Source organism: Phaseolus vulgaris, chromosome 2 (genome assembly GCF_000499845.2).
Source record: "Phaseolus vulgaris cultivar G19833 chromosome 2, P. vulgaris v2.0, whole genome shotgun sequence".
Classification (NCBI taxonomy): Eukaryota; Viridiplantae; Streptophyta; class Magnoliopsida; order Fabales; family Fabaceae; genus Phaseolus; species Phaseolus vulgaris.
In genome coordinates, this window is record NC_023758.2 from 22,256,836 (window position 1) to 22,280,721 (window position 23,886).

Here is a 23,886-nt window from a genome sequence, read left to right on the forward strand (position 1 = left end):
GCCCACAGGACCTCAAGTAGTTCTTCTGCCCATCTTCCCTTTGCCGCGCCAAGTCTCTTCTTTAACTCGTTCAAGAAGACTTTGTTGGCCGCCTCGGCTTGACCATTTGTCTAAGGGTGTTCGACCGAGCTAGTCATGGACTTGATGCCAAGGTCCTCATAGAAGGTCTGGAGCCCTTGGTCAATGAACTGCCGTTCATTATCTGACACGATCATGTTTGGCAGCCCAAACCTACACAATTTACGGTCGATATGGACGCTAGGGGTTCAGCCTCTATCCACTTTGTGAAGTAGTCCACTGCAACCAGCAGGTGCTTCGTCTGACCTTTGCTAGGTGAGAAAGAGTTGATGATGTCCATTCCCCATATGGCAAACAACTAGGGTGATGTCATGTTGTGGAGCTCTTCTAGTTTTGAGTGGTGCAATGAGCCGAACTCTTGGCATTTCAAACATTTTTCCACGTATTCTCCACAATTGCCCTGAACGGTCGGCCTATAGTACCTTGCTCGGATGAACTTGGTCGCCATGGTCCTCGCCCCAGAATGATTACCACACGCCCCATCATGGATCTCTTGCAGCACATACCGCGCTTGTTCCTTGGTAAGACACTTTAGGAGTGGCGTGGAGTATCCCCTTCGGTATATGATGGAAGAAGCCAAAACACAAGCCCAAATGCAAGCCCACCAAAGAGTAGATTTCGGCCAACCACTAGGGCTATGGCCAAGAAGATCCAAGAAGACTAGAATGTTGCTACTGGCGGCAGAGAAACCTATTTATACATGATCAAGGTGCCATAAACTCTAGTGTAGAGTAGACTTTAATTTCTTGTCAAAATTAGCATATGAACTTTATTTGTAATTTTCTTAGAATTAATTTTGACACCTAATACACCAACCTAGGTAAACTTAGAGTTTTTAAAAAGCCTCTAAATTTACCAAGGTCGGTCTAGAAAGCCCATGGAGGGGGTGAGCATACAAACTAGACACACCCCTCCCCATGTGCTCATTTAGGTGCTACTTTTGGGAGAGAATTCCTTTGAATTTCCCTCCACTATCTTTTGAATTTCCAACTCTCTAAACACTATAAATAGAAGAGTTTGACTCATGTAATAGCAAGATTAATCATATGAGTGAATTACTGCCAAATTTGTGCCAATTACACTCTTGTCTCCTACTCTCCCTAGGATAGACGTTTGATCTTCATTCTTCACCCTCCAAGTGATTAGGCCTCACCTATCACTCACCATACATCTCATGCACCTTCAAGGATACCACACCTCTTAGGAGATCCTTGCACACCTCTTTCATATGTTTCTGCCACCATCATTCAAGTTTCGTCACACATGAAGGCACTTCATCCATCATTTGGTATCATGAGCTATGGTCTTCAAGAGATAAGTGCCTTATCTTGATTTTTATTTTTGTGTTCTTCTTAATTCCGAGTTGTTTATCATATTCCTTACATGTCTTGCTGTTTTAATTTCGTTTTTGGTTCATGTTGATGTTTGAACAATTTTAATCGGTGCATTTGGTTCAAATTGTTCTTGTGTTTCCATTTACAAACTGTTTTTAGGTTCCTAATTGTGGTGTTGTTCTATTTTTGCTTTGTTTGAGTCTTTATTGCAATTTTAATTGGTTCATAAGGTGTTGATTTGAGTCATTTTAATTTTGGAATCCAATTGTGTTTTGTCAAGTCATGTGTTTCCAAGAATTCTCATCAAATCATAGTAGTACTTTTCTTGATTGATTTGGTTTCTTGATTTGATTTGAGTCCAGTTTATAATCTGAATTGTTGATCATTTGGTGCATTTTTCTTTTAGATTTGAGTTCATTCTTGAGTGATAGATCCACACAAGTTCTTATATATCACTTCCATTATGTTATGAAGTTTCTTAAAACAATTTTTAATTCCAAAATTAGGCTTCCTCTGTTTTTTATTATGTTTTTTATTATGTGCTGACTATTTTAGCTTATGAAATTAAAAATTCGTTGGAGAAAAGTTATGAAATTCTGGATTTGAATAGTTTGAAGTGTTAAAAAAAAGAATCAAAATTCAAAATATAAAAAAATGATAAATCAAATTCAAAAAGTGTGCATTCTGGCGCGAACAGAAACGGTGATTTGGCAACAGATTTGAAAATTTTATCACAATTAATTGGTGTGATTCCAACGCCAAAAATTTTCTAAGATCTTGAACTATTTGTGATATAAATTTCAAATTCAAATTCAAAATATACAGCTCAGCATAAATTTTTTAAGTTACGCTTTTTGTGCCTCAAAATTCCAGTAGTACTGTTTTGGTTTTATTAATCAATTCTAGTGTCATTCTTAAAGTTCAATTTGTGTGCCACCTTTTGTTAAGTGCCTTATTTGTTTGGTTGTCAATTTCATTCAATATTATTTCAAGTTGTGTCATATAATTACTCCCTTTGTTGTTGTCCAATTCCAAATTGATTTGTTTCATTTCTTTAAGTCTTGTTGACCTCTTTGATTGGTGGTAAAAAAATTCTAAAAAGGTGCATTTGTAAGTTTGGAGATAACCTCTTTGGTGAGAGCTTTATTACTTAGTAGGTGCATAAACTTCCTTTAACTGGAGTGTAACGAATCATCAGAGTGGCCGCCTAGGTTCCAATTTGGTACACCTAATCTCCAGCGCCATCCGTTTCACGGGTGCCCTAAGTATCCACGTGCCATGCATGCAACTTCTCTGGAAACCTTAATTCTATTGGGCCCTTATACCTCATAGGATTACCCATGATGCTGCGCCTTCATGCGTCATACATTCCACATGCATGGATTCCCCATGCCTCAGGCTTTACCCTGACGGCCAATGTCCGATCTTCTCCCTCTGTTGGAGAGGTCCAATATCGATCTCCGACATCAGGCTTGGGGTATCAATCTCAAAGACTGACCAACTTCCGGATATGCGTATGGGTCCCACTTTGCGTGGCCCCCTTCTATTGCCAAGTACCGGAGCGCGATGTCTGAGGTCAGCCTGTGAGTCAATAACCGAGGACTGGTCGGGATAAGAACATAAAATCGATTTAGTTCCGGGAGCTAGTCTACCCAATAGAACAACTTATAGAACTAATCCTGAGGAAACTAAGGAGATAGAATCACAAGTACAAAATTTGTTGGAGAAGGGTTGGGTTCAAAAGAGCTTAAGCCCATGTGTTGTACCTGTCTTGTTGGTGCCAAAAAAAGATGGCAAGTGGAGAATATGTTGTGATTGTAGAGCCATTAACAACATCACCATCAAGTATAGGCATCCAATTCTAAGACTAGATGACATCTTGATGAATTGCATGGGTCCATCATATTTTCTAAAATTGATCTTAAAAGTGGATATCACCAAATTCGAATTAAAGAGGGTGATGAGTGGAAAACCGCTTTTAAAACGAAATTTGGACTATATGAATGGTTAGTGATGCCTTTTGGTCTCACTAATGCACCTAGCACTTTCATGAGGCTCATGAATCATGTCTTAAGGGATTGTATAGGTAAATACGTAGTAGTTTATTTTGATGATATCTTAGTCTATAGTAAAAGCCTAGAAGACCACCTAAGACACCTTAGGGAAGTTCTCTTAGTGCTTAAAGTTAATAGTTTGTTTGCTAATAGTGATAAATGTACCTTTTGTGTTGATAGTGTAGTGTTTTTGGGTTTTATAGTTAACAAAAATGGGGTACATGTTGACCCCGAAAAAATCAAAGCCATCCAAGAATGGCCAACACTACAAAATGTAGGAGATGTTAGGAGTTTTCATGGTCTAGCAAGCTTTTATAGAAGATTTATGCCTAACTTCTCAAGTCTAGCTTCACCACTCAATGAGTTAGTGAAGAAGGACGCTCCATTTTGTTGGACCGAGAAGCAAGATCAAGCCTTCAAGAGGCTAAAAGCTCAACTCACCACTCATTCTAGCTTTACCAAATTTTGCAAAAACTTTTGAGCTAGAGTGTGATGCATCGGGAGTGGGCATAGGTGTTGTATTGTTGCAAGGTGGACATCCAATTGCTTACTTTAGTGAAAAACTTCATTGAGCCACCCTCAACTATCCCACCTATGATAAAGAGCTATACACACTTATGAGGGCCTTAAAGACTTGGGAGTAGTATCTAGTTTTTAAAGAATTTGTCATTCATAGTGATCATGAGTCTTTAAAATATTTGAAAAGGTCAACTTAAGTTGAACAAACACCATGCAAAATGGATGGAATTCCTTGAACAATTTCCTTATGTTATCAAATACAAGAAGGGTAGTCCAAACATTGTGGTTGATGCTCTCTCAAGGAGACATGCCCTCTTTTCGAAATTGGGAGCCCAAATTCTTGGATTTGACAACATAATTGAACTTTACAAAGAAGATCATGATTTTGCATCCATCTTTGCTAAGTGTGAACATAAAGCACAAGGAGGATTTTATGTGTTTGAGGGGTATCTTTTTAAAGAAGGAAAACTTTGTATACCCCAAGGAACCCATAGAAAACTCCTTGTAAAAAAATCTCATGAAGGAGGTCTCATGGGCCATTTTGGAGTTGATAAAGCTCTTGAGCTTTTAAAAGGAAAATTCTTTTGGCCACACATGAGAAGAGACGTCCAAAGAAATTGTTTTAGATGCATATCATGTTTAAAAGCTAAGTCTAAAACAATGCTTCATGGACTTTATACTCCTCTACCTTTTGCAAGTGTTCCATGGGAAGACATTAGCATGAATTTTATTCTAGGACTTCCTAGGACCACAAGAGGTTTTGATTCCATTTTTGTGGTAGTGGATCGTTTTAGTAAAATGGCACATTTTATTCCATGCCACAAGGTGGATGATGCTCAAAATGTTTCTAAACTCTTCTTTAGAGAAGTGGTAAGACTTCATGGGTTACCTAGAAGCATAGTTTTGGATAGAGATCCAAAGTTTATAAGTCATCCTCAAACGGATGGTCAAACGAAGGTAGTCAATAGATCTCTTCTACTATGCTTAGGGCGGTCATGAAGGGTAGCCATAGATCTTGGGATGAGTACCTTCCCCATATTGAGTTTGCTTACAATAGGGTAGTTCATAAGACTACTAATATTTCTCCATTTGAAGTTGTATTTGGGTTTAATCCTCTTACTCATTTAGATTTGTTGCCACTTCCTAATCCACACACATTTGTGCATAAGGAAGGAGCTACAAAAGCTGAATTTTGTTAAGAAAATGCATGAAAGGGTTAATGCACAAATACAACAACAAATAGAAAAATATATGAAACATAGCAATTAGGGGAAAAGAGAAGTCATTTTTTAGAAAGGAGACCTAGTTTGGCTTCATCTTAGAAAATATAGATTTCCAACTAAGAGAAAGTCCAAACTTAGTCCCCGAGGTGATGGACCTATTCAAATCCTCAAGAGAATAAATAACAATGCTTATAAACTTGATTTACTGCGGAGTATGGAGTACATGATACATTTAATGTCATTGGTTTAACTCCTTTTGTAGGTACTAATGAAGAATATGAAGAAGAAGCATTGGATTTGAGGACAAATCCTTTTCAAAAGGGAGGGGATGATGGAAAAGACCCAAGCACAAGCCCAAATGCAAGCCCACCAAAGAGTATATTTGGGCCAACCACTAAGGTTATGGCCAAGAAGATCCAAGAAGACTGGAATGTTGCTACTGGCGGCAAAGAAACATTCTTATACATGTTTAAGATGCCATAAACTCTAGTGTAGAGTAGACTTTAATTTCTTGTCAAAATTAGCATATGAACTTTATTTGTAATTTTCTTAGAATTAATTTTGGTACCTAAAACACCAACCTAGGTAAACTTAGAGTTTCCAAAAACCTCTAAATTTACCAAGGCCGATCTAGAAAGCCCTTAGAGGGGGTGAGCATACAAACTAGACACACCCCTCCCCATGTGCTCATTTACGCGCTACTTTTGGGAGGGAATTCCTTTGAATTTCCCTCCACTTTCTTTTGAATTTCCAGCCCTCTAAACACTATAAATAGGAGGGCTTGGCTCATGTAATAGCAAGATTAATCATATGAGTGAATTGCTGCCAAATTTGTGCCAATTACACTCTAGTCTCCTACTCCCCATAGGATAGACGTTTGATCTTCATTCTTCACCCTCCAAGTGATTAGGCCTCACCTATCACTCACCATACATCTCATGCACCTTCAAGGACACCACACCTCTTAAGAGATCCTTGCACACCTCTTTCATATGCTTCCGCCACCATCATTCAAGTTTCGTCACACATGAAGGTACTTCTTCCATTAGTATAAGTCATGGTCGATCATGGTGTCTCGGGCGCATTGCAGTCTGATTGCTTTCTCATCGCCCAGCTTGCAGGTTCCATGCTCCACATATTGGACGATTGGACTCATCCAGGTATCGGTTTCAATGATAGTCATGCATTCGGCCTCTCCCTCGCTTGGTTGCTTTAGATGGACCTACACGACCGAACGGTGATGCCTTTGGCTTTTGGTGGATGCGAGGCGAGACAGGGTGGCTGCCCGTTCGTTGTCTTGTTGGGGTATGTGTTCGATAGTGACCTTATCGAACTTGGCTATTGAGTTAGCGACCGTGTGATAGTATCATTGGAGTAAGGGCTCTTCACCTTTGATATGGCCGACCACCAACTAGGAGTCACTCTTGCACACAACGTCGCGTGTAGCGACATCATGGATGAGGTTGAGGCTGACCAGGATGGCTTCGTATTCGACCTGATTATTTGTTGCCTTAAAGGCGAATTGTAGCGTCTGTTCGATCATCTGGTTGCCCGATCCTTCCAAGACGATTCCTGCTTTGCAGGAGGTTTTATTGGATTATTTGTTGACATATAGCATCCACTCGGTCGAGACATCATCTTGCGGTGTTAGCTCTACCGAGAAGTTCGCCAAGCATTGGGATTTGATGACACCTCTCGACTCGTACTTGATGTCGAATTCTGACAATTCGACCGACCACCCTATCATCCGCCCTACAAGATCGGGTTTAAACAATATTTTATATATGGGGTAGTTGGTTTTTACCGTTATGGCGTGATTTTGGAAGTATGGTCGCATCGTCCTCGCGGTCAGTACTAAGGCCAGTGCTACCTTTTCTATCATCTGGTACCTTGTCTTGACCGCATGGAGCGTGCAACTGACCAAGTACACTGGGCGTTCTTCTTTGCCGATATCCTGTACCAAGACGGCATCGACCGCCTCTTCTGAGACCGCCAGGTATACTATGATTGGTAGGTCCTACCTGAGCTTCTAAATGACGACCGATGATAACATGAATTCTTTGAGTTGGTTGAAAATGCCTTTACATGTCTCATTTCCGCTGAATTTTGCAGCCTTTCGAAGCATTTGTGCCATGGATCTGATTCGTTCGGCTAACCGAGGGATGAACCTAAACAATGTTGTCAACCGACTAAGCAGTTGTTGCACCTCCTTCATATTTTTTGGGCTTCTCATCTCGGTGATGACTTTGTATTTGTCGAGGTTGGCCTCAATTCCCCTGTGGGTCAGCATGAAACCAAGGAATTTGCCCTCCTCAACCCCGAACGCACACTTCTCGGGGTTGAGGCGCATGTTGGTCTTCTCGAGGGCATCAAAGACTTCTTGCAGGTCTATGATGTGTTGGCCGCACGAGTCAGATTTGACCACAATGTCGTCCACGTAGACTTCTACACTCCGACCGATCATCCCCTTGAAGATTTTATCCATCAACCGCTGGTAGGTTGCCCCCGCATTCTTCGGGCCGAATGACATTACCTCGTAGAAGTAGTTTGTCCCGTCGGTCATGAAGGTCGTTTTCTCCTTATTCTTGGGATGCATGCTTATCTGGTTGTAGCCAGAGTAAGCACCCAAGAAGCTTAATATTTTGTGCCCGACCGCCCCATCGACGAGTCGATCAATGTTGGGCAGGGGGTAGGAATCCTTCGAGCATGCCTTGTTTAAGTCCTTGTAGTCCACGCACATTCGTCATTTGCCGTTGGACTTGGTGACCATTACCACTTTGACCAACCAAGTTGTATACCGGGCCTACCGAATGAACCCGGCCTTCAGGAGCTTATCGGCCTTTGTCCTGGTCGCGAGCCTTTTCTCTTCACCATGATTCATTTTCTTCTGTGTGACTGGGCGCGCCTCATTGTAGACCGAGAGTCTATGGGTTATGACCTCAGGGTTAACCCCTGGCACTTCAGTGGCTTGTCTCATTATAGATCGATCTCTGGCGGGTTGAGGTCGATCATGGCGACTGCGTGTTCGGTCAGTCGCACATGCCTTCGAGGAGATCTACCTCGTCCAGTCATCTTTCGCCTAGGCGAGTGACTATCAACGACCTTCTGCCGAGTGGGCTCCACTCGCAGGCTCTCTGCGTAGCATTCTCGTGCTATCTTTTGATCCACATGGATGGTTAAGATATCACCTGATAGAGAGGGGAATTTCATTGCGAGGTGTGGGGTAGAAACGATCGCCCCCAGCTTGTTGAGAGACGACCGTCCGAGCAGGATGTTATACGAGGTATTGGTGTCAATGACCAAATATTTGATCTTCAAAGTCTTGCTAGCTTTATCGAGGCCGAAGGTGGTGTACAACTTGATGTACCTCTTCGTACCTACACACTCCCCCGAGAAGCCGACCACATGGTCGTCATAGGGCGTCATCTCTCATTGAAATCCTCATCGCTTTGAAAGTTTTCCAGTAAAGGATGTCGACTGAGCTTCCCTGATCCACTAGGGTCTTCATGATGGTGAAATTGTCTACGTCGACCAATATCACCATCAGATCGTCTTGGGAGGGGTCTACCCCTTTGAAGTCATCATTTGTAAACGTGATAAGTGGCATCCTCGGGCGGATGGCCATAGAGTTGACCTGGTGGACCGCCCAAAGATGTTTCTTCTTGACGCTATTGGAACTGCCTCCCCCTGCAAACCCACCGGCAATGGTGTTTATGACCTCGCGGCCCCTTCTTCGGTCATCCTTTGGAGGGTCGTCCCTCTGTGTGCGGCGTTCTTGTCGTCAATCGTTTTCTCTTGCCCTTGGAGGCGTATGGTCTTGCTTTAATGTCTTTTCGCGTCTTAGGGAACGCCTTGTGGCACGTTCACCCTGTACGAAGCGGCACAAATGCCCGACCTGTATCAGTTCTTCAATCTTGTCCTTCAAGGTCTGGCATTCCTCAGTCAAATGACTGGTGTTCTGGTGATATTGACATTTCTTGCTACGGTCGGCATTGTCGGGACTTAGAGCCCTCCTGGAGGTGGCAGCAGCTCCGCGCTAAGAGCTTCTTGTAAGATTTTCCCTCGATCGACGTTGAGGGGTGTGTACTAGGAAAACCGGGGGCCACAGTTATCCCGCTTGGTGTCTCCTCGTCCAGACCCAGGCTTTCCCTGCCTTTCCTTGTCATCCTTCTTCTCACCGCTTGTCTCTGCTCGAGCTTGGTTTATGAACTCACGCAACTCCTCCAGTTGCATGAACTTGGCAACTCAGCGCCTCAACTCGTCCAAGCTTGCAGCGGGCTGCATATATAAGCTATCTGTGAAGGGACCCGGTCAGAGGGTTGTGAGCATGTGGTGCATCGCCACATCAGGACTCAGATTTCTGATGCTCGTGGCGACCTTCCCAAACCGGTCGATGAACTTCCTCAACGACTCCCCTTTCTCTTGGCGGATGTTGATCAGGGCAATGGACGTTAGGTGATGAGGTCGACTGGTAGCGAACTGGACGTCGAACTTGGCTACCAACGTCTCAACACTGTCAATGGAGTTGGGAAGGAGCTTCGTGAACCAGCTCAAAGCGCCTCCCTTTAGAGAGGTGAGGAAGACCCGACATAGGACCACATCATCCGTGGAGTACAAACTCATGTGAGTTGTGTACGCGTCCATGTGTTCATCAGGGTCGGTCGTCTCATCATAGCAACCCCTGTTGAACCCCTTCCACTTATCCGGCAAAGGGGCCCCCATGACGAAGTCAGTAAAAGGATTTATTGGGGTGAGACTCACCATCCATCTCCAAGGTGAGATTCTTGTTCTTCAGCTCTCTCTCGGTCTAAGGACTGGTAGCGGTGGCGAAGGACCTCCCGATCTGGTTGGTTGGACCTAGGGAGGGTCCTCCCTCTACCAACTTCTTCATCTCTTGGTTCTCCTTTCAGAGGTTCTTGATTTCCTCTCCATTCTTCTTGGTGGTTTCTTCATGTGCCTTCCTCATCTCAATCAGTTCTTTCTGAAGAGTCATGAGCATCGTCGCCTGATCCGCCTCTAACATCCTTTCACTCGCCATGCTACAGGTTGATACCATTTACTGTTGCTTACTCACGCTATCCTCTCGGCCCCACGGTGGGCGCCAATTGTTCTCAAACGGATGTTGGGATCTAGAGAACGATTGCTCTTCCGCTCCCTTCAGTCGGTCGCTACCACTGCTAACTTCCTACTTCACCTTCCTCCTCTCGGTCGTCTGGTTTCACAGGCTGGGATGGTACCTACATAAGGCACTCCAACGCTCAAGTCAGTTAGGGTGTCGACACTAGGATGTCAGAGTACTGTAGATAATGATGTACCTAGTCCTTGGAATTCGTGCTATTTATATTACCTTAATGGGCTTTGTTGGTGGACCAGATTACGAGGTTGGTTCCTGTTTAAGATTGTGTTAGACATCCCTTAATTATATATTAACCTTACTAACTAGGTCAACCCATGGCTCGTCGTCATGAATCGGTCGGTTACGTGTCGTCGCGTGACCTTTTTATTGTGGTTGAATGGTTGAATGATGAAGTTCCTGACTGGCTCGTTATAGTTGACTCGGTCGTTCCAATATATTGTCATATTTTAATAAAAAAATTGATTGTCTTACTCATACGAATAATATTTAATTTTTTAAATTAAATATAACGATGACATATATTTAATATCTAAAATTTTAAATAAAATATAAAAAAATGATATATATATATATATATACTTTCATAATACTTTTGTTTTAATTATTAAAATAATTTTAGTTTATCACTTAACCTAATAAATTTATTTTTACTATTTTTTCATTATTTATTTCATTTTATTTGAAGATTTTTTTTTTCTTATACAACTTTTCATTATCTCTAGTTGATTAATTCAATATCTAGTAAGTTTACTTTCATCTTCAATATATTTTTCCTTTAATACAATCTCAATCATACATTTTTATTTGTGTTTATTTTAAGAAATATAAATATCAATTTTATTAAATTAAATTGTGTTACATTTTTTTTATATTTTTATATTTAAAATATTAAATCTTTAATTTTTTATATAATTAAAAAAACTTATTTTCTCATATTTTTTTATTTAAAAAAAAGTTTTCATTACACAATTTTTCATTCTCTCAATGATATTGGGTTCAACTTATTTAACACCAAATTTATTTAAATACCCAATATACTCTATTTTAATGTTTATGTAATTATAATTTATTTATTGATTTATTGAGTTTTGATACGAAAGAAAATAAATAATAAGAGACGTCTTCTTTTACAATAAAATCTTGATAATATACTATTTTCCGGTATCTTTTAGTTTTAATAGAAAATATTAAATTAATATATATTAATATATATATATATATATATATATATATATATATATATATATATTATATGAGACATTGCATCTATGGATACGATATATACCAGGAAATGAGATGCAAATTTTCATATCCAACAGAAATAAAAACAGAAATATAAATAAGTTAAAAAATACTAAAAACACTATAACCACATACACTAACTATTGTGTACACAAATTCTTATATTTTTACTCTTTAAATAACTAATTACAATAAAAAGAAATACCTACAATAAAATTAAAAAAAAATTATTCATTTTATGATTACTTTCAGTAAAAATATTTTTATAATTTAATAATATATTTTTATTTGAATAGTTATTATATAATCTATACCTATGTATAAAGGGGATTCCCATTATAATTATTTTTTGGGTGTTTTTCGATTCTACCCTTATTTAATATATCTCATTTTATTAATACAATGAAGTATTTTGTCATTTTATATTAATTACATAAAAATAAAATTATTTTTAATTTTTTAAATTAATATTAATGTACAATTTTTATATGACTTCTCCATAAATTAAAAAGGGGGGTTGCGACCTTGGATAGGGAACTATGCGAGTGACCTACATAATCTTATTGTAGAAATTTTCAGGATCAATAAGTAGACCAATTCCCTTAGTTCTTTATTTTAAGACAATAACAGGAAAAAAGAGAAAGCATATTTTCACACCAAATTTCACATAGAACATAAAATAACATTCACTTTCAATCACTCTACACTTCTTTTTTTGTTTTTCAATTTCGACTAAGCCAAAATTATTTATGTATGTATGTTACATTTATATCATTGGGAAAATTGAGTAAAAGAAAAAAAGGTAGATACAAAGGTGCAACCGCACCAGTGTTTCCACTAGTAATAATAATAATAATATTTTTTTTTTTAAAAAAAGTGTATAATATTTAGATTATTTATTTCATAAAATAAATATTTGAATAATAACTTCTTTCTAGAGTTATATATATATATATATATATAATTTATACCTATATATAAAGGAATTTTCCATTATAACCGTTTTTTGTTACATAATTTTTTTTCGATTTTATCCTTATTTAATATATCTCATTAGTGAAGTATTTTATCATTTCATATGAATTACCTAAAAAAATAAAATCATATTTTTAAAATTAATATTAATGTACAATTTTTATATGATTCTCATTCTTCCCTTAATTCCTTATTTTAAGGCAACAATCGGAAGAAAGTGAGAGCATACTTTCACACATTTCCACACCAAATCTCACATATCAAATAAAATAATCTTCATTTTGCACTCCATTTTTTGTTTTTCAATTTTAACTTATCCAGAATGGTTTCTGTATGTATGTTAAATTTTTATTATCGTAAGAGTTGAGTAAAAAAGGAAAATGTGAACAGTGGTTGCGTCTGTGTTTTTGCTAGTTATAATAATAATAATAATTTACCTTTTTAATATATATAAGTTATCCCTTAATAAATAAAATGTAGATGTTTAAGTCAATACAATTTATTACCTTATAGTATATTTTATTTTATATCCAAATTAAAACATTTTATATCTAATTTTATCATTGTATAAAATTATTCATCCAAGTTGATAAAAAAAAATATTTCAAATTATGATGAGTCGTGATATAACTAAAGGATGACCCAAGGAGAATTGAAAAAAAATAAAAAATAGTTATACTTCATTCAAGATGAAAGCTACCTGTAAGTTATAACAATTATCCTTCTTCTTCAAATAAGGATTACGGCTAGCACAATTTTTCAAATCATTTTGTTCTTCATTAGAATCTAATGAATATAAAGTGTTATAAAAGATTCTATTCGGTTTTAAAATTTTCGGTTAAATTTAATTTTTATCAGCGTTAGGTTAGTTTTGTTCTTTAGAGTTTTTGGTATGAAGCCCATTGACGATATATATCTTTTAAACTTTTTATTTGATTTTTTTTTCCACCGAAATGCTCCGACCTTCATACATAAGAGAATCTAAACTTGATTTATAGACTAAATTATTTTTGTTCCAATTTTAAAATTTAAACATTAGACTAAAAGTAAAGTAACATATGAAGAGATTAAGATGAAGGGAAAAGTGAGTGATAAAGAGAAGAACATTGAACATTTATTATGATTTATGGTGAAGAGTAAATGAAAGTGAGAAGTTCACCTTTCTGCAATTGTAACATCAAAATCATAGAAGGATCCTCTCCCACTGCTAAACTTCTTCATTGCATTCAACGACGGAGCTTCCACCGTCTTCTCTTCCAAAACCTTATGCACAATTTTCTTCCACTCACCAACAGAGTCAATGATTTTTGTTGGATCCTTCTGGGCATGGGACTGGGCCTGGGCCTTCTTCTGTTTCCGGGCCTTCCTCTTCTTTTTCCCCTGAACTTGGCCCATGCAGGAGACTTTAGGAGAAGTGGGCTCTCTGGCGCTAAAGCTCTCGCCTCTGCGCTTCCTGCGGACTTCCCTGGGAATTAATGAAACCATTCTTGCAGGTGATCGACAAGGACTAGGAGTTGGGTTCTGAAACGCTACTACTAAAGTTGCAGGTTGTTTTCTCAGAAACTTTACCAAATTGCTTCTCATTTGAGACAGTTTCTCCATCATGATCATATGCTACACACACACATACAGAGAGGACGTGTGTAAGGGGGGATTACGGTTATAATAGGGGCGATTAGAAAAGTATTTTGGTTGACATTGATATGGTGCGTGGTGTGGTTTGGGTTGCTTTTGGTGTGGGAGAAAAGTTTTGTTGCGATATGCTTAAGTTGCCGGCACATTATAAAATTATATGAAGATTGGATTTGGTCGTGGTTTCTTAGATTGGTGCGTCATTCTGACACTGACGATTGAGTATCATTATTTGTTGCTTCTGTTCTTGCTTTCTTGTCTTTTCAGAAGTCTGTATAGTTCGGTTCTGATGTAAGAATACATGTGTTGGAGTAAGCTCAGAACTAATTTTAGTTACTGATGAAAGTCATATCAATTACTAATCCTCTCTATCTGAAAGTCACAGCATTTTACACACCATCATGTTACAATGTAAGGTAATCCGTTTAAAGAGAATGCGCAAGACTAGTATCTATGGAAATATGTAATTGGACCAAATATTTTAAGATCGTCACAATGAAATATAAGAGTAAACAGTAGAGTAAGGAGAAAGTTAAGAGTTAGGTTTGACGCTATGCCGCAATTAACTATTCCTTAGCCGGTTTTCGACTCTTTAATGATGAATAAATTAAGTTTCAACGAATTAAACATATAAAGCAAGTTTCAAAGATTCCATTATTCAAGGAGGATAAATGAAAACAACAAATCGTTGAATAAGAATATTATGTTATCTGGAGAATATGACAAACGTGTACCTCTTCTGCAAGCAGCTTCCTGATGCAGAATCAATGTTTTCCAACTCTTTTTTTATAACCATGCACTAAATTTAATGAGGTTTATTCCAGATTACTAAGAAAATTAATTGGATGAATTCCTTTGATATTAAGTTTAACAAAACAATTAAAAAAATATCTTGTAGATTGTAGTTCTAGTTTTTTTTTTATAAAATTATTAAAATGTTCAATTTACATAATGAGAAAACATTTTCATAGCAAGAAAAAGATTTTAAAAATATAAGATAAGACGGAGATATATTCGTATTTTCAATACAAAAATTTATAAAATTATACTATAACCTTAAAATAACCTACAGTCATACCCGAATCCAAACACAAATGAAATAACCTTAATAGAAGCATGGCATATCTAAATTTTTTTTAAGATAAACCAAAATGTATCATTATTTTAAAAAAGTAGATCTGAATATCCTTTGTTTCAACATTCGTTCCGATATACCATACACTTTTTACAAATAAATATTTTACAGCTTCTATATCATCCTCAACTTTTCGTGCACGTGTTGAATAAATGCATATAGAGGATGAACAATCACAGTTCACAACCCATTCCTCAAAGAATGTTCAAAACTATTAAAGCAGAATTTGAATTCATAGTTCGACACTTCGATGCACTGTTCCAAAGTTATTGTCAACAGCGACTCATGGTATAGAGGATTAACACAATGCAAACAAATAGACCTCGAACATCTCAATGTCTGATCCCTGCAGAACTCAAGTCCTCCTCTGTCCAGCCTCAAGTTGTCCTGAACATTTTACCGGACATAGGTATTTTTTCAGCAAGGCTTCGATTCAAACTTCGAAGAGAATATGTTTTCACATATGCACAACACTTCGATGAAAAATGTCAAATACATATCGCTTCTTTACAGCATCCCTAGTTATCTATATAGTCTAAAATCTAGTTATCTATATAGTCTAAAATCTAAATCATCTTTCCCCACTCCAAAATTAACAACAATTGTTTCCTTTAGTTAGGGGATTTCTAGAAATATGATTATTAAAAACCTTTTGTTCACCTTTCCAATTGACGGACATCAATTGCAAATCTTCCTGACTCTTTGCCAAATCCCGTTTTCAATATTTTGAACCAAAAGAACAGGAAATTGAAAAAACAAGAATTTTTACAGTTCACGCCTCTAGTTGAAGAATTTCTGGACTATTTATATTGTAGATTCTCCATCCAATAAGATAAAAAAAATTTAAGCCAATATGTCTCGGCTTCAGCAAAGCTGTTAGTTTACCTCAGCGAGTGGCTCTATCATCCTTGTCACTAGTTTGCGGAGTGTACTGGCTGGTTGACGATGGTGAGTAACCAGGTTGACTTGGTGAGTAACCCGTACTGGGACTGCAAATGATCAAACGGAAAAATAAAAAAAGCAGACCGTGCTCAGGAATATGGCTTACGTACAATTTAGTTAAAGAATTATCTGTGTACATATGCATACCTAAATGGGGGTGAACTTGGGCTATAGTCTGGGCTCACACCAGAATTATATGGGCTAGAAAAAAGAAAGAATGAGCAAGTCACATAAATAGGCCTCTAAAGTCCAATGATATAAACAAAATCTCGAATGCTGCCACTGTTCCTATCACGGACAAGTGATAAACTGTTTAAACGCTTTACAGGACAATAAATGAACTTAACTTACCTGCTGGGACTGTATGTTGGGCTTGTTGGAGAATAAGATGGAGATGTCGGAGAATATGAAGGGGACGTGGGGCTGGAAAATGAAACATTAGACATATGCTTGGAGTAAAAAATTAACAAAAACTAAATGTGCAGCCAAACTCAAGTTTTTGACTAAAAACACAGGGGGACTCTGTTTGAACTTTTAAGGTTCTGTATTCAATATAAAAAATAAATATTTAAGAAGTTCAGAGGATTACTCACCTGTAGTTTGGGGATGTGGGACTATATGGACTTGATGGAGACAATCTTGGACTGCTTGGAGAATATGCTAACGAAGGACTATACTTTGCTGACTGTAGATTGTAACTTGGGGAAGTAGGACTATACGTTGGGGATGTTGGGCTATATGAGGGTGACGTAGGGCTGTATCCAGGTGACGTGGGGCTGTAGGCAGGGGATGTAGGGCTATATGATGGGGAGGTCGGGCTGTAAGAGGGTGATGTGGGGCTGTAGGAAGGTGAAGTAGGACTATATGAAGGTGATGTAGGACTGTAGGAAGGTGAAGTCGGACTATAAGCAGGTGAAGTGGGGCTATAGGCAGGTGAAGTGGGGCTGTATGCAGGTGAAGTGGGGCTGTAGCTGGGAGATGTGGGGCTATAACTGGGTGATGTGGGGCTGTAGCTGGGTGACGTGGGGCTATAGCTGGGTGATGTGGGAGAGTAGGATGGACTGGTAGGCGAATAAGCCGGACTTGTAGGACTATATCCTGGAGAACTAGGGCTATATGTCGGAGAGGTCGGACTGTAACCTGGTGATGTAGGGCTGTAGCCCGGAGATGTGGGACTGTACCCAGGTGATGTGGGGCTGTACCCAGGCGATGATGGACTATAGCCTGGGGATGATGGACTGTACCCAGGAGATGAGGTGGGAGAAAATGCCATCCCACCAACATAAGGTGAAAATTGGGCATCCGATGTGGGAGACAGACGCAAATTTGGACTCAACAAATAACTAGGAGACATCAAGCCTTCATGATATGGAGTTCCAGATATTGGGGAGCGAGCAGGAGTCATGCCAAAATCAAGACCATCCATATAACTAGGCAGTTGGAGCTCAATGGCATTCTTCAGCATCTCATCATTAAGATACAATGCGCATTCACCTGTGCCGATGGGGGCAAGCTGACCTAACATAATGTTTTCAGTGACACCCCTTAAGTGATCAGTCTCAGCATATACTGCAGCATCAAGCAGAATATCAACTGTCTCTTCAAATGAGCATCTCATCATTGGCCCAGTATCATTTCGGTTGATACCATGACGTGTAATGGCCATCAAATGCCCCCGATAAGTCATGGTATCACAAAGAATAGCCAAATGCCTGTAATTGACATAAGAACCATCAAAAGAAATGACAACTCGCAATTCATCCAAAAGAGCTCGCCGAACTGCCTCAATACCAAGAACTTCAATAACTTCAATTAAGTGGTTGCTTGTGGTCCTGGTTGCATCAACATCTTCATGGCACATCACAGCTAGAAGGTTGACACCTTCTGTATCAAGCATCCATTCCTCATTAGGCTTAAAACCTTCACTCTCATCAAACTTCTGAACTTTAGTATTCTTTATAAAAACCTTGTTGATGTCTGGGATACCACGTAAGGTCATTTCAGTCAGCATGTTGCTTTCTATTTTCTTTAAGAAAACATCATCTTCAGCAGATTCGTCCTGAATCTCACCCTTGGGTGCTTCATCATTCATAATACGGATACGAAGTATAAGTTTTTCAGCATTATCATCATTAAATATACAAGTCAAATCATCATCAAATTCAAGGTTAATCTTCTCTGCAATGTCAGCCATACTCAACTTCTTATCCACCATCATTTCGCGATTCAACTCTATGCGAAGCAACCAAGGTGAGATCTTTTCAAGGGCAACTTCTTCATCTGGCATTTCATAGTAGGACTTCACAAAATCAACATCCTCGTCAATTATTGTACTCATCGGTTCCGGATCATACCACACCTCTGTAGCTTGAGTCACACTCCTTAGAGTGGTATATTCTAAAGCACACTGCACACTCTTGGCTCTCTCTTTAGTTTTACCAACATCAGGATTTAAGTACACAGACAAAGAAGGTGTTTTAATTCTTTTTGCCACATTAATGATTTCCCTTAACCTAGGAACACCAAGGGTAACATTCTTTGCACTGACACCAGCATAATGGAAAGTATTGAGAGTCATCTGAGTAGCAGGTTCACCAATTGATTGGGCTGCCACACAACCAATCATTTCTCCAGAGGCTACAAGTGACTGCAAGAACCTTGATTCTATTTCTCCCACTACCCACTCAAATGCCTCACGAGAAAGCCTATATTCCTCCAAGACCCTTTTACTAGCGAAAGTGCTGCGGAGAAGAATGTTAAACAGGAGAGTAGCATTCTTTTGAGCTTCTTGACTCAAAAGATCTTCACCAGGAACAACCCTAAGCCGCTCCTGCAGCTTATCAATGGCTTCCACAATTTCCATTGGATGCATATCAGAAGGCCTTCGGAAATCAACCTTAAATGTCTTCTGAGCATTCCATATAAGCCTCTTCAAGTTAACAGGTAGTGGGAGAGAACTATCACCAGTAGTGGCTATCTCAGTTGCAAGTTGATATCTATCAGCTTCAAGTTTCTGGACCTCAGCTTCAAACACATTTCGAAATTCTCTGATGGTTTTTAAGTCTTCTACCGGCTCTTCAAGCATGTAGGTAGGCTTCCAGTTTTCATCATCAAATTCATACCTAAACACCCTATCAAATTCTGTCTTTTTCATTTTAAGGGAATCTAGCTTCTGTGTTTCAATCCAAACGGCGTCCATACCATCTTCCCCATAAAGAAACTGTATGACGTCTCCCAAAGAATTTCTAACTGTCCCATCATATTTAACCATGATGTCTTCCATAGCCTTCACCAGTCGCCTTTGGATGTACCCAGTTTCAGAGGTCTTCACGGCAGTATCAATAAGACCTTCCCTACCACCCATGGCATGAAAAAAGAATTCTTGAGGTGTCAGTCCACGCAGATATGAGTTTTCCACAAAGCCACGACTTTCAGGCCCATAATCATCTTTTGTGAAGTGAGGCAATGTCCTGTCGATGAACCCATATGGAATTCGTTTACCCTCAACGTTCTGTTGGCCCACACAAGCAGTCATTTGAGATATGTTGATAAAACTTCCTTTGGATCCAGCCGTCACCATTGCTTTCAGATTGTTGCTCTCAGATAAACTTTTCTGAGCACTATTTCCAGCATCATCACGAGCTCTATTTAGAGTCTGAAATTACCAAATATGGAAGTTTGTCATATTTACCCAAAAGAAAATTTTAATATTATAACATAAAAAACAGTCCAAATTAAGTACCTGATTCACTCTGTTTTCAAATGAATCCATCATTGTCCGACCAGGCTCAGCCTCCAACTTTTTCTCTTGAGCATCCCTGATAAGTTGTTTCACTTTCTCCTTAGCTGCTGATATAGTCTGATTTATGGTTTCCATAGTGGAAGCATCAGCAATTGTATCACCAATTCCAATGCTAAAAGCATTTTGCAAAAGCCAGTAGTTTACAAGCCACTGAGTATGACCAAGAAATTTCCGAGCTGCATCAGGGCCAACCTCTTCCCTGTTTCAAGTAGACATTCAGTGATGTAAACATAGAAAAAAAGAACCTATTGAAGCAGTTTCCAGAGCAATAAAGTCACTTAGAGTTGGAGTTTAGATCAATACAAAGAACCTCTCTCCTGAAGCTGTAAAGGTAGATTGATCATTACATAACCCAATTTATCTAGTAAGCAATGTTATCAACAGTGGAAAATGGCTATGGTGGTGAGCCAAAAATCTGCCATATAAATTTTACAGTTGGCGCGGCAGCCTATGGCATCATGTAGACAAATTATACACATGCACACTAATAACAAATGACAAATATATTAAAAAAAAGCATAATTTGAAAACAAATTTAATAATATTTATAAAGTTCTCATGCTAAGCTGCATACCAAATGACGTGGATGAGACTTCCGGTAGATGTTCCAAGTGTCTTTTTGCAAAGTGTTCCAGTAAGTAGTTCACCTTTTTCAATTCTCACCATGGTATCCCCAGGGGTTATGGATCCCCTTTCACTCTCACTGTGCCAACTAGAGTATCTAATTAGATTTATAGGCTTAGGAATGATGAGATTGAAAACTTGTTTCCCTGTCCACAATGGTTCTGGCTTCAATATTGTAGGAGTAGGAACTTTCCCATCAAAATCTTCCCACCACATCAGTGTGTTCATAAAAACATCCTAGTTAAAGAAAAAAGAAAGTTCTGATCAGATTATATATAGAGCCTGTACAACAACCATAAGGCTGAAATAAACTGCAACAGCAGAAAAATTCACTTCGTATAACCTTTGAGATAAAAGTATCTCTCTTGGTGATTTTTCTGCATCCTAAAAGTGTATCTTGGACAATTCCCATCACTGGCCTGTTTGACTGTGGTGACACAATGCATTTAGGCACCATCATCAGCTCCAAAACCTCAGCTCTAGTTTCAAAAGACTGAGGAACATGCATATTCATTTCATCCCCATCAAAATCAGCATTATATGGTGAAGTTACAGACAAGTTAAGCCGGAATGTAGAATATGGCATGATTTTGATTCTATGCCCCATGATGGACATTTTATGAAGACTAGGCTGACGATTGAAGAGAACAAAGTCTCCATCATTCAAATGACGCTCAACCTAAAACCACAACATTAAGAACTATTAGAAGGCAGTAAGAGAAAACCAAAAAGAATAATATCATCACTGTTCAAAAGCAGTACCTTGTAGCCAAGCTCCAAATGGTGATCACTACTTTTCTTTAAATATCTGAGATCAAGCCTTTGCCCATCATCACGAATGATGTACTTGGCACCAGTTTTTCCAGGTGGAGGATGAGGTCCGTACTCAACAAGTTCCTTCAACCTGATTTTTTTAATTTCAAATGTTTTCTGTTAAAAATGGAAGAGAATGCACCAATTTCAACAGGAAATACACATCGAAATACAACCTTTCAATGTTGTATGGAGTCACGGTCTCTGGGTATGTTAGATTCAACGCAATACTCCATGGTACTCCCAATTGATCAATGTTGATTGTTGGATCAGGTGTAATGACTGTTCGAGCAGAAAAATCGACTCTTTTACCCATCAAGTTACCTCTAATCCGTCCTTCTTTTGCCTTGAGCCTGCTACATATTGATTTGATAGGCCTTCCGGATCTTTGAGTAGCCTGCAAAATATATAGTAATTACTCAATACTTTATCAAAAAAATAAAAAATCAATGAAGGTTAAATGAAGTAAATTATATATCCATATTAAATGCTAAATTCATATAATACCCTTGGCAGTCCAGGCAACTCATTATCAAAATATGTTGCTATGTGGAACTGCAATAGCTGAGCAAACTCAGAAATAATATGTGCAGGAGACCCGTTCCTCTCCTGTCTCTTAAGATTCTCATTGTGCCTGATGATCATGGCCAGCTGATGAGTCAAATCATCCTACAAATAAGGTAGACCCAAAAAAGTCAGCATGTAACAGGATTAAAAGTTCTACCCAAATGATATCAGTCCAATTGATCAGAGAAAATTATAATTAAACAAGATACGCTTGAAAAAATTGTAATAACCAAGAACACATAAAACACTTGCCTCACTCCTGGAGGATGTGTCCATCATTACAGAAGGTCTCACAGGTGGAGGAGGAATTGGAAGAACTTGTAAAATCATCCAATCAGGGCGGGCATACTTAGGATTCAAGCCCAGCAACTGACAGTCCTCGTCGCTTATCCTTTTCAGAACACCAAGAACCTTCAACAGATATAACAAGTCACCAACTACATCAAATCCTGTAGCAGTGATCGTAAAAGTGCTCATGCTAAATATCCAGAATTAAGAACATTTACCCTTTCTGCAGAAAGAGTTTGTTTCCTCTCTACAGGTTCAGGAAGCTGTTCTTGGTCATCACTTTTCTTTCTTTGAGCTTTGTACTCTGCAATAATTTTCATCCCTTCAATCGTAATCTTCGGTTGCTGAGCACCACAGCCACCACGACTCTTTTTAACTGGCTCATCAGTATCTTGTCCAGGAATATCAATCTCATCTCCCCCTTCACACTTGCTTTTGTTTTTGCAAGCATCCAGAATCTTTTTCAGCCTGTTCTTGGGATTCCTGATTCTTAAAGCTTGCTTAAATTTGTGATCATTCTGCATAAAAGGCAATCAACTTAAAAAAACATTTCATTTCACTCTCCTACACTTACAACATAGAAGATTAAACAAGAATAGAGACAACAAATCCCACTCTCCTTCCTTCTACTTAACCGACACAAACTCCAATTGACCACAAATCACAACCAATGGAACTCCGACTCTCCAATTTTCTCATTTCCCCCCGACCTAAATAGCTAATCAAGTCAGCACTATGCAAAGTCCACTTGCAAAAATACCTCGTCAGCTAGAATTTTAGAGCAGTTGAAGCAAACACAACGCATTATAGTCAACACTGTCTTCAAAAACCCAATGTGAAACATTGGCTTGGCAAGCTCCAAGTGACCAAAATGGCCAGGACATTCAGCCATACTCGCCGTGCAAGTCTCACACTTGAGTTTTCTGTCAATAGTTCCAAGTCGAGGGTCACTCAATCCTGCAACCTTGGGCTTCCCTCTCTCCGTCGTCTCACCATGCTCAATTTGCACCACAGACATTTGCCTCTGAAAAACACGCACAAAAACAATCAACAACTTCATAGCACCAAAAAATTGGAAAGAAACACTCGAATCCTTTTTTATTCGAGAAAATTCGACACAGAGTGAAAACATTAGATAGGAGCTTAGGGAAAATTACGATCTCATCGGGACTGAGTATTCCAAACTGAACCATGCGGACTTTGGCGACCTCCGCCGGAGAGAACGGAAATCGAATATCCATGACAGGGGTTAGAGGAAAGGATTTCTGCTCGCCGCAAAGATTAACGCAATAGCTCTCGAGTTAGAGGAGTGGATTTCTGCTATTTGATAGGATTTCTGCAAACCCTAGTCTCTATTTTTCAATCTTAGAAGGAAGTAAGGGATTATGTAATTTTTTTTTTTTTCGTTCGTCTTCTGAAGTAGTTAGGGGTCTCGCAAGCCCTAAAACTTGGAACAAAGTAAGAGAATGTGTTCATTTGTTCATTGGTTTTCTTATATACCAGGGAAACACAAGTCACTAT

At 38.7% G+C, this 23,886-nt stretch overlaps 3 protein-coding genes across 3 annotated transcripts; all 3 read right to left on the reverse strand.

Moving 5' to 3' along the window:
• Nucleotides 1–9,519: 9,519 nt before the first annotated feature.
• LOC137809197 (uncharacterized) lies at nt 9,520–9,930 on the reverse strand. Its single transcript, XM_068610334.1, has one exon. The coding sequence runs from the start codon at nt 9,928–9,930 to the stop codon at nt 9,520–9,522; it is 411 nt and encodes a 136-aa protein (XP_068466435.1).
• A 3,787-nt stretch (nt 9,931–13,717) lies between these two features.
• LOC137809198 (uncharacterized) lies at nt 13,718–14,164 on the reverse strand. The gene has a single exon (XM_068610336.1). It carries the CDS (start codon nt 14,162–14,164, stop codon nt 13,718–13,720), a length of 447 nt encoding a protein of 148 aa, XP_068466437.1.
• Nucleotides 14,165–15,416: 1,252 nt separating this feature from the next.
• On the reverse strand, nt 15,417–23,835 carry LOC137810926 (DNA-directed RNA polymerase II subunit RPB1). Its single transcript, XM_068612425.1, has 15 exons — nt 23,523–23,835; nt 23,126–23,389; nt 22,584–22,883; nt 22,330–22,488; nt 22,018–22,179; nt 21,687–21,907; nt 21,460–21,601; nt 21,041–21,376; nt 20,648–20,934; nt 20,014–20,272; nt 16,865–19,926; nt 16,623–16,694; nt 16,419–16,472; nt 16,215–16,318; nt 15,417–15,716 (listed from the first exon to the last, which is right to left on the reverse strand). The coding sequence occupies exons 1-14, from the start codon at nt 23,604–23,606 to the stop codon at nt 16,216–16,218; spliced, it is 5,505 nt and encodes a 1,834-aa protein (XP_068468526.1). The 5' UTR covers nt 23,607–23,835; the 3' UTR covers nt 15,417–15,716; nt 16,215.
• Between the last annotated feature and the right edge of the window lie 51 nt (nt 23,836–23,886).

Excerpts from the sequence above, each read along its gene's own strand:
- LOC137809197 (XM_068610334.1), bottom strand. The coding sequence starts at position 9,930 with ATGGGGGCCCCTTTGCCGGATAAGTGGAAGGGGTTCAACAGGGGTTGC.
- LOC137809198 (XM_068610336.1), bottom strand. The coding sequence starts at position 14,164 with ATGGAGAAACTGTCTCAAATGAGAAGCAATTTGGTAAAGTTTCTGAGA.
- LOC137810926 (XM_068612425.1), bottom strand. The coding sequence starts at position 23,606 with ATGGATATTCGATTTCCGTTCTCTCCGGCGGAGGTCGCCAAAGTCCGC. Across the intron at positions 21,908-22,017 it reads AGTTGCCTGGACTGCCAAGG|GCTACTCAAAGATCCGGAAG; the intron begins GTATTATATGAA and ends TATATTTTGCAG. Across the intron at positions 20,273-20,647 it reads AGTCTCATCCACGTCATTTG|GGAAGAGGTTGGCCCTGATG; the intron begins GTATGCAGCTTA and ends TACTTGAAACAG.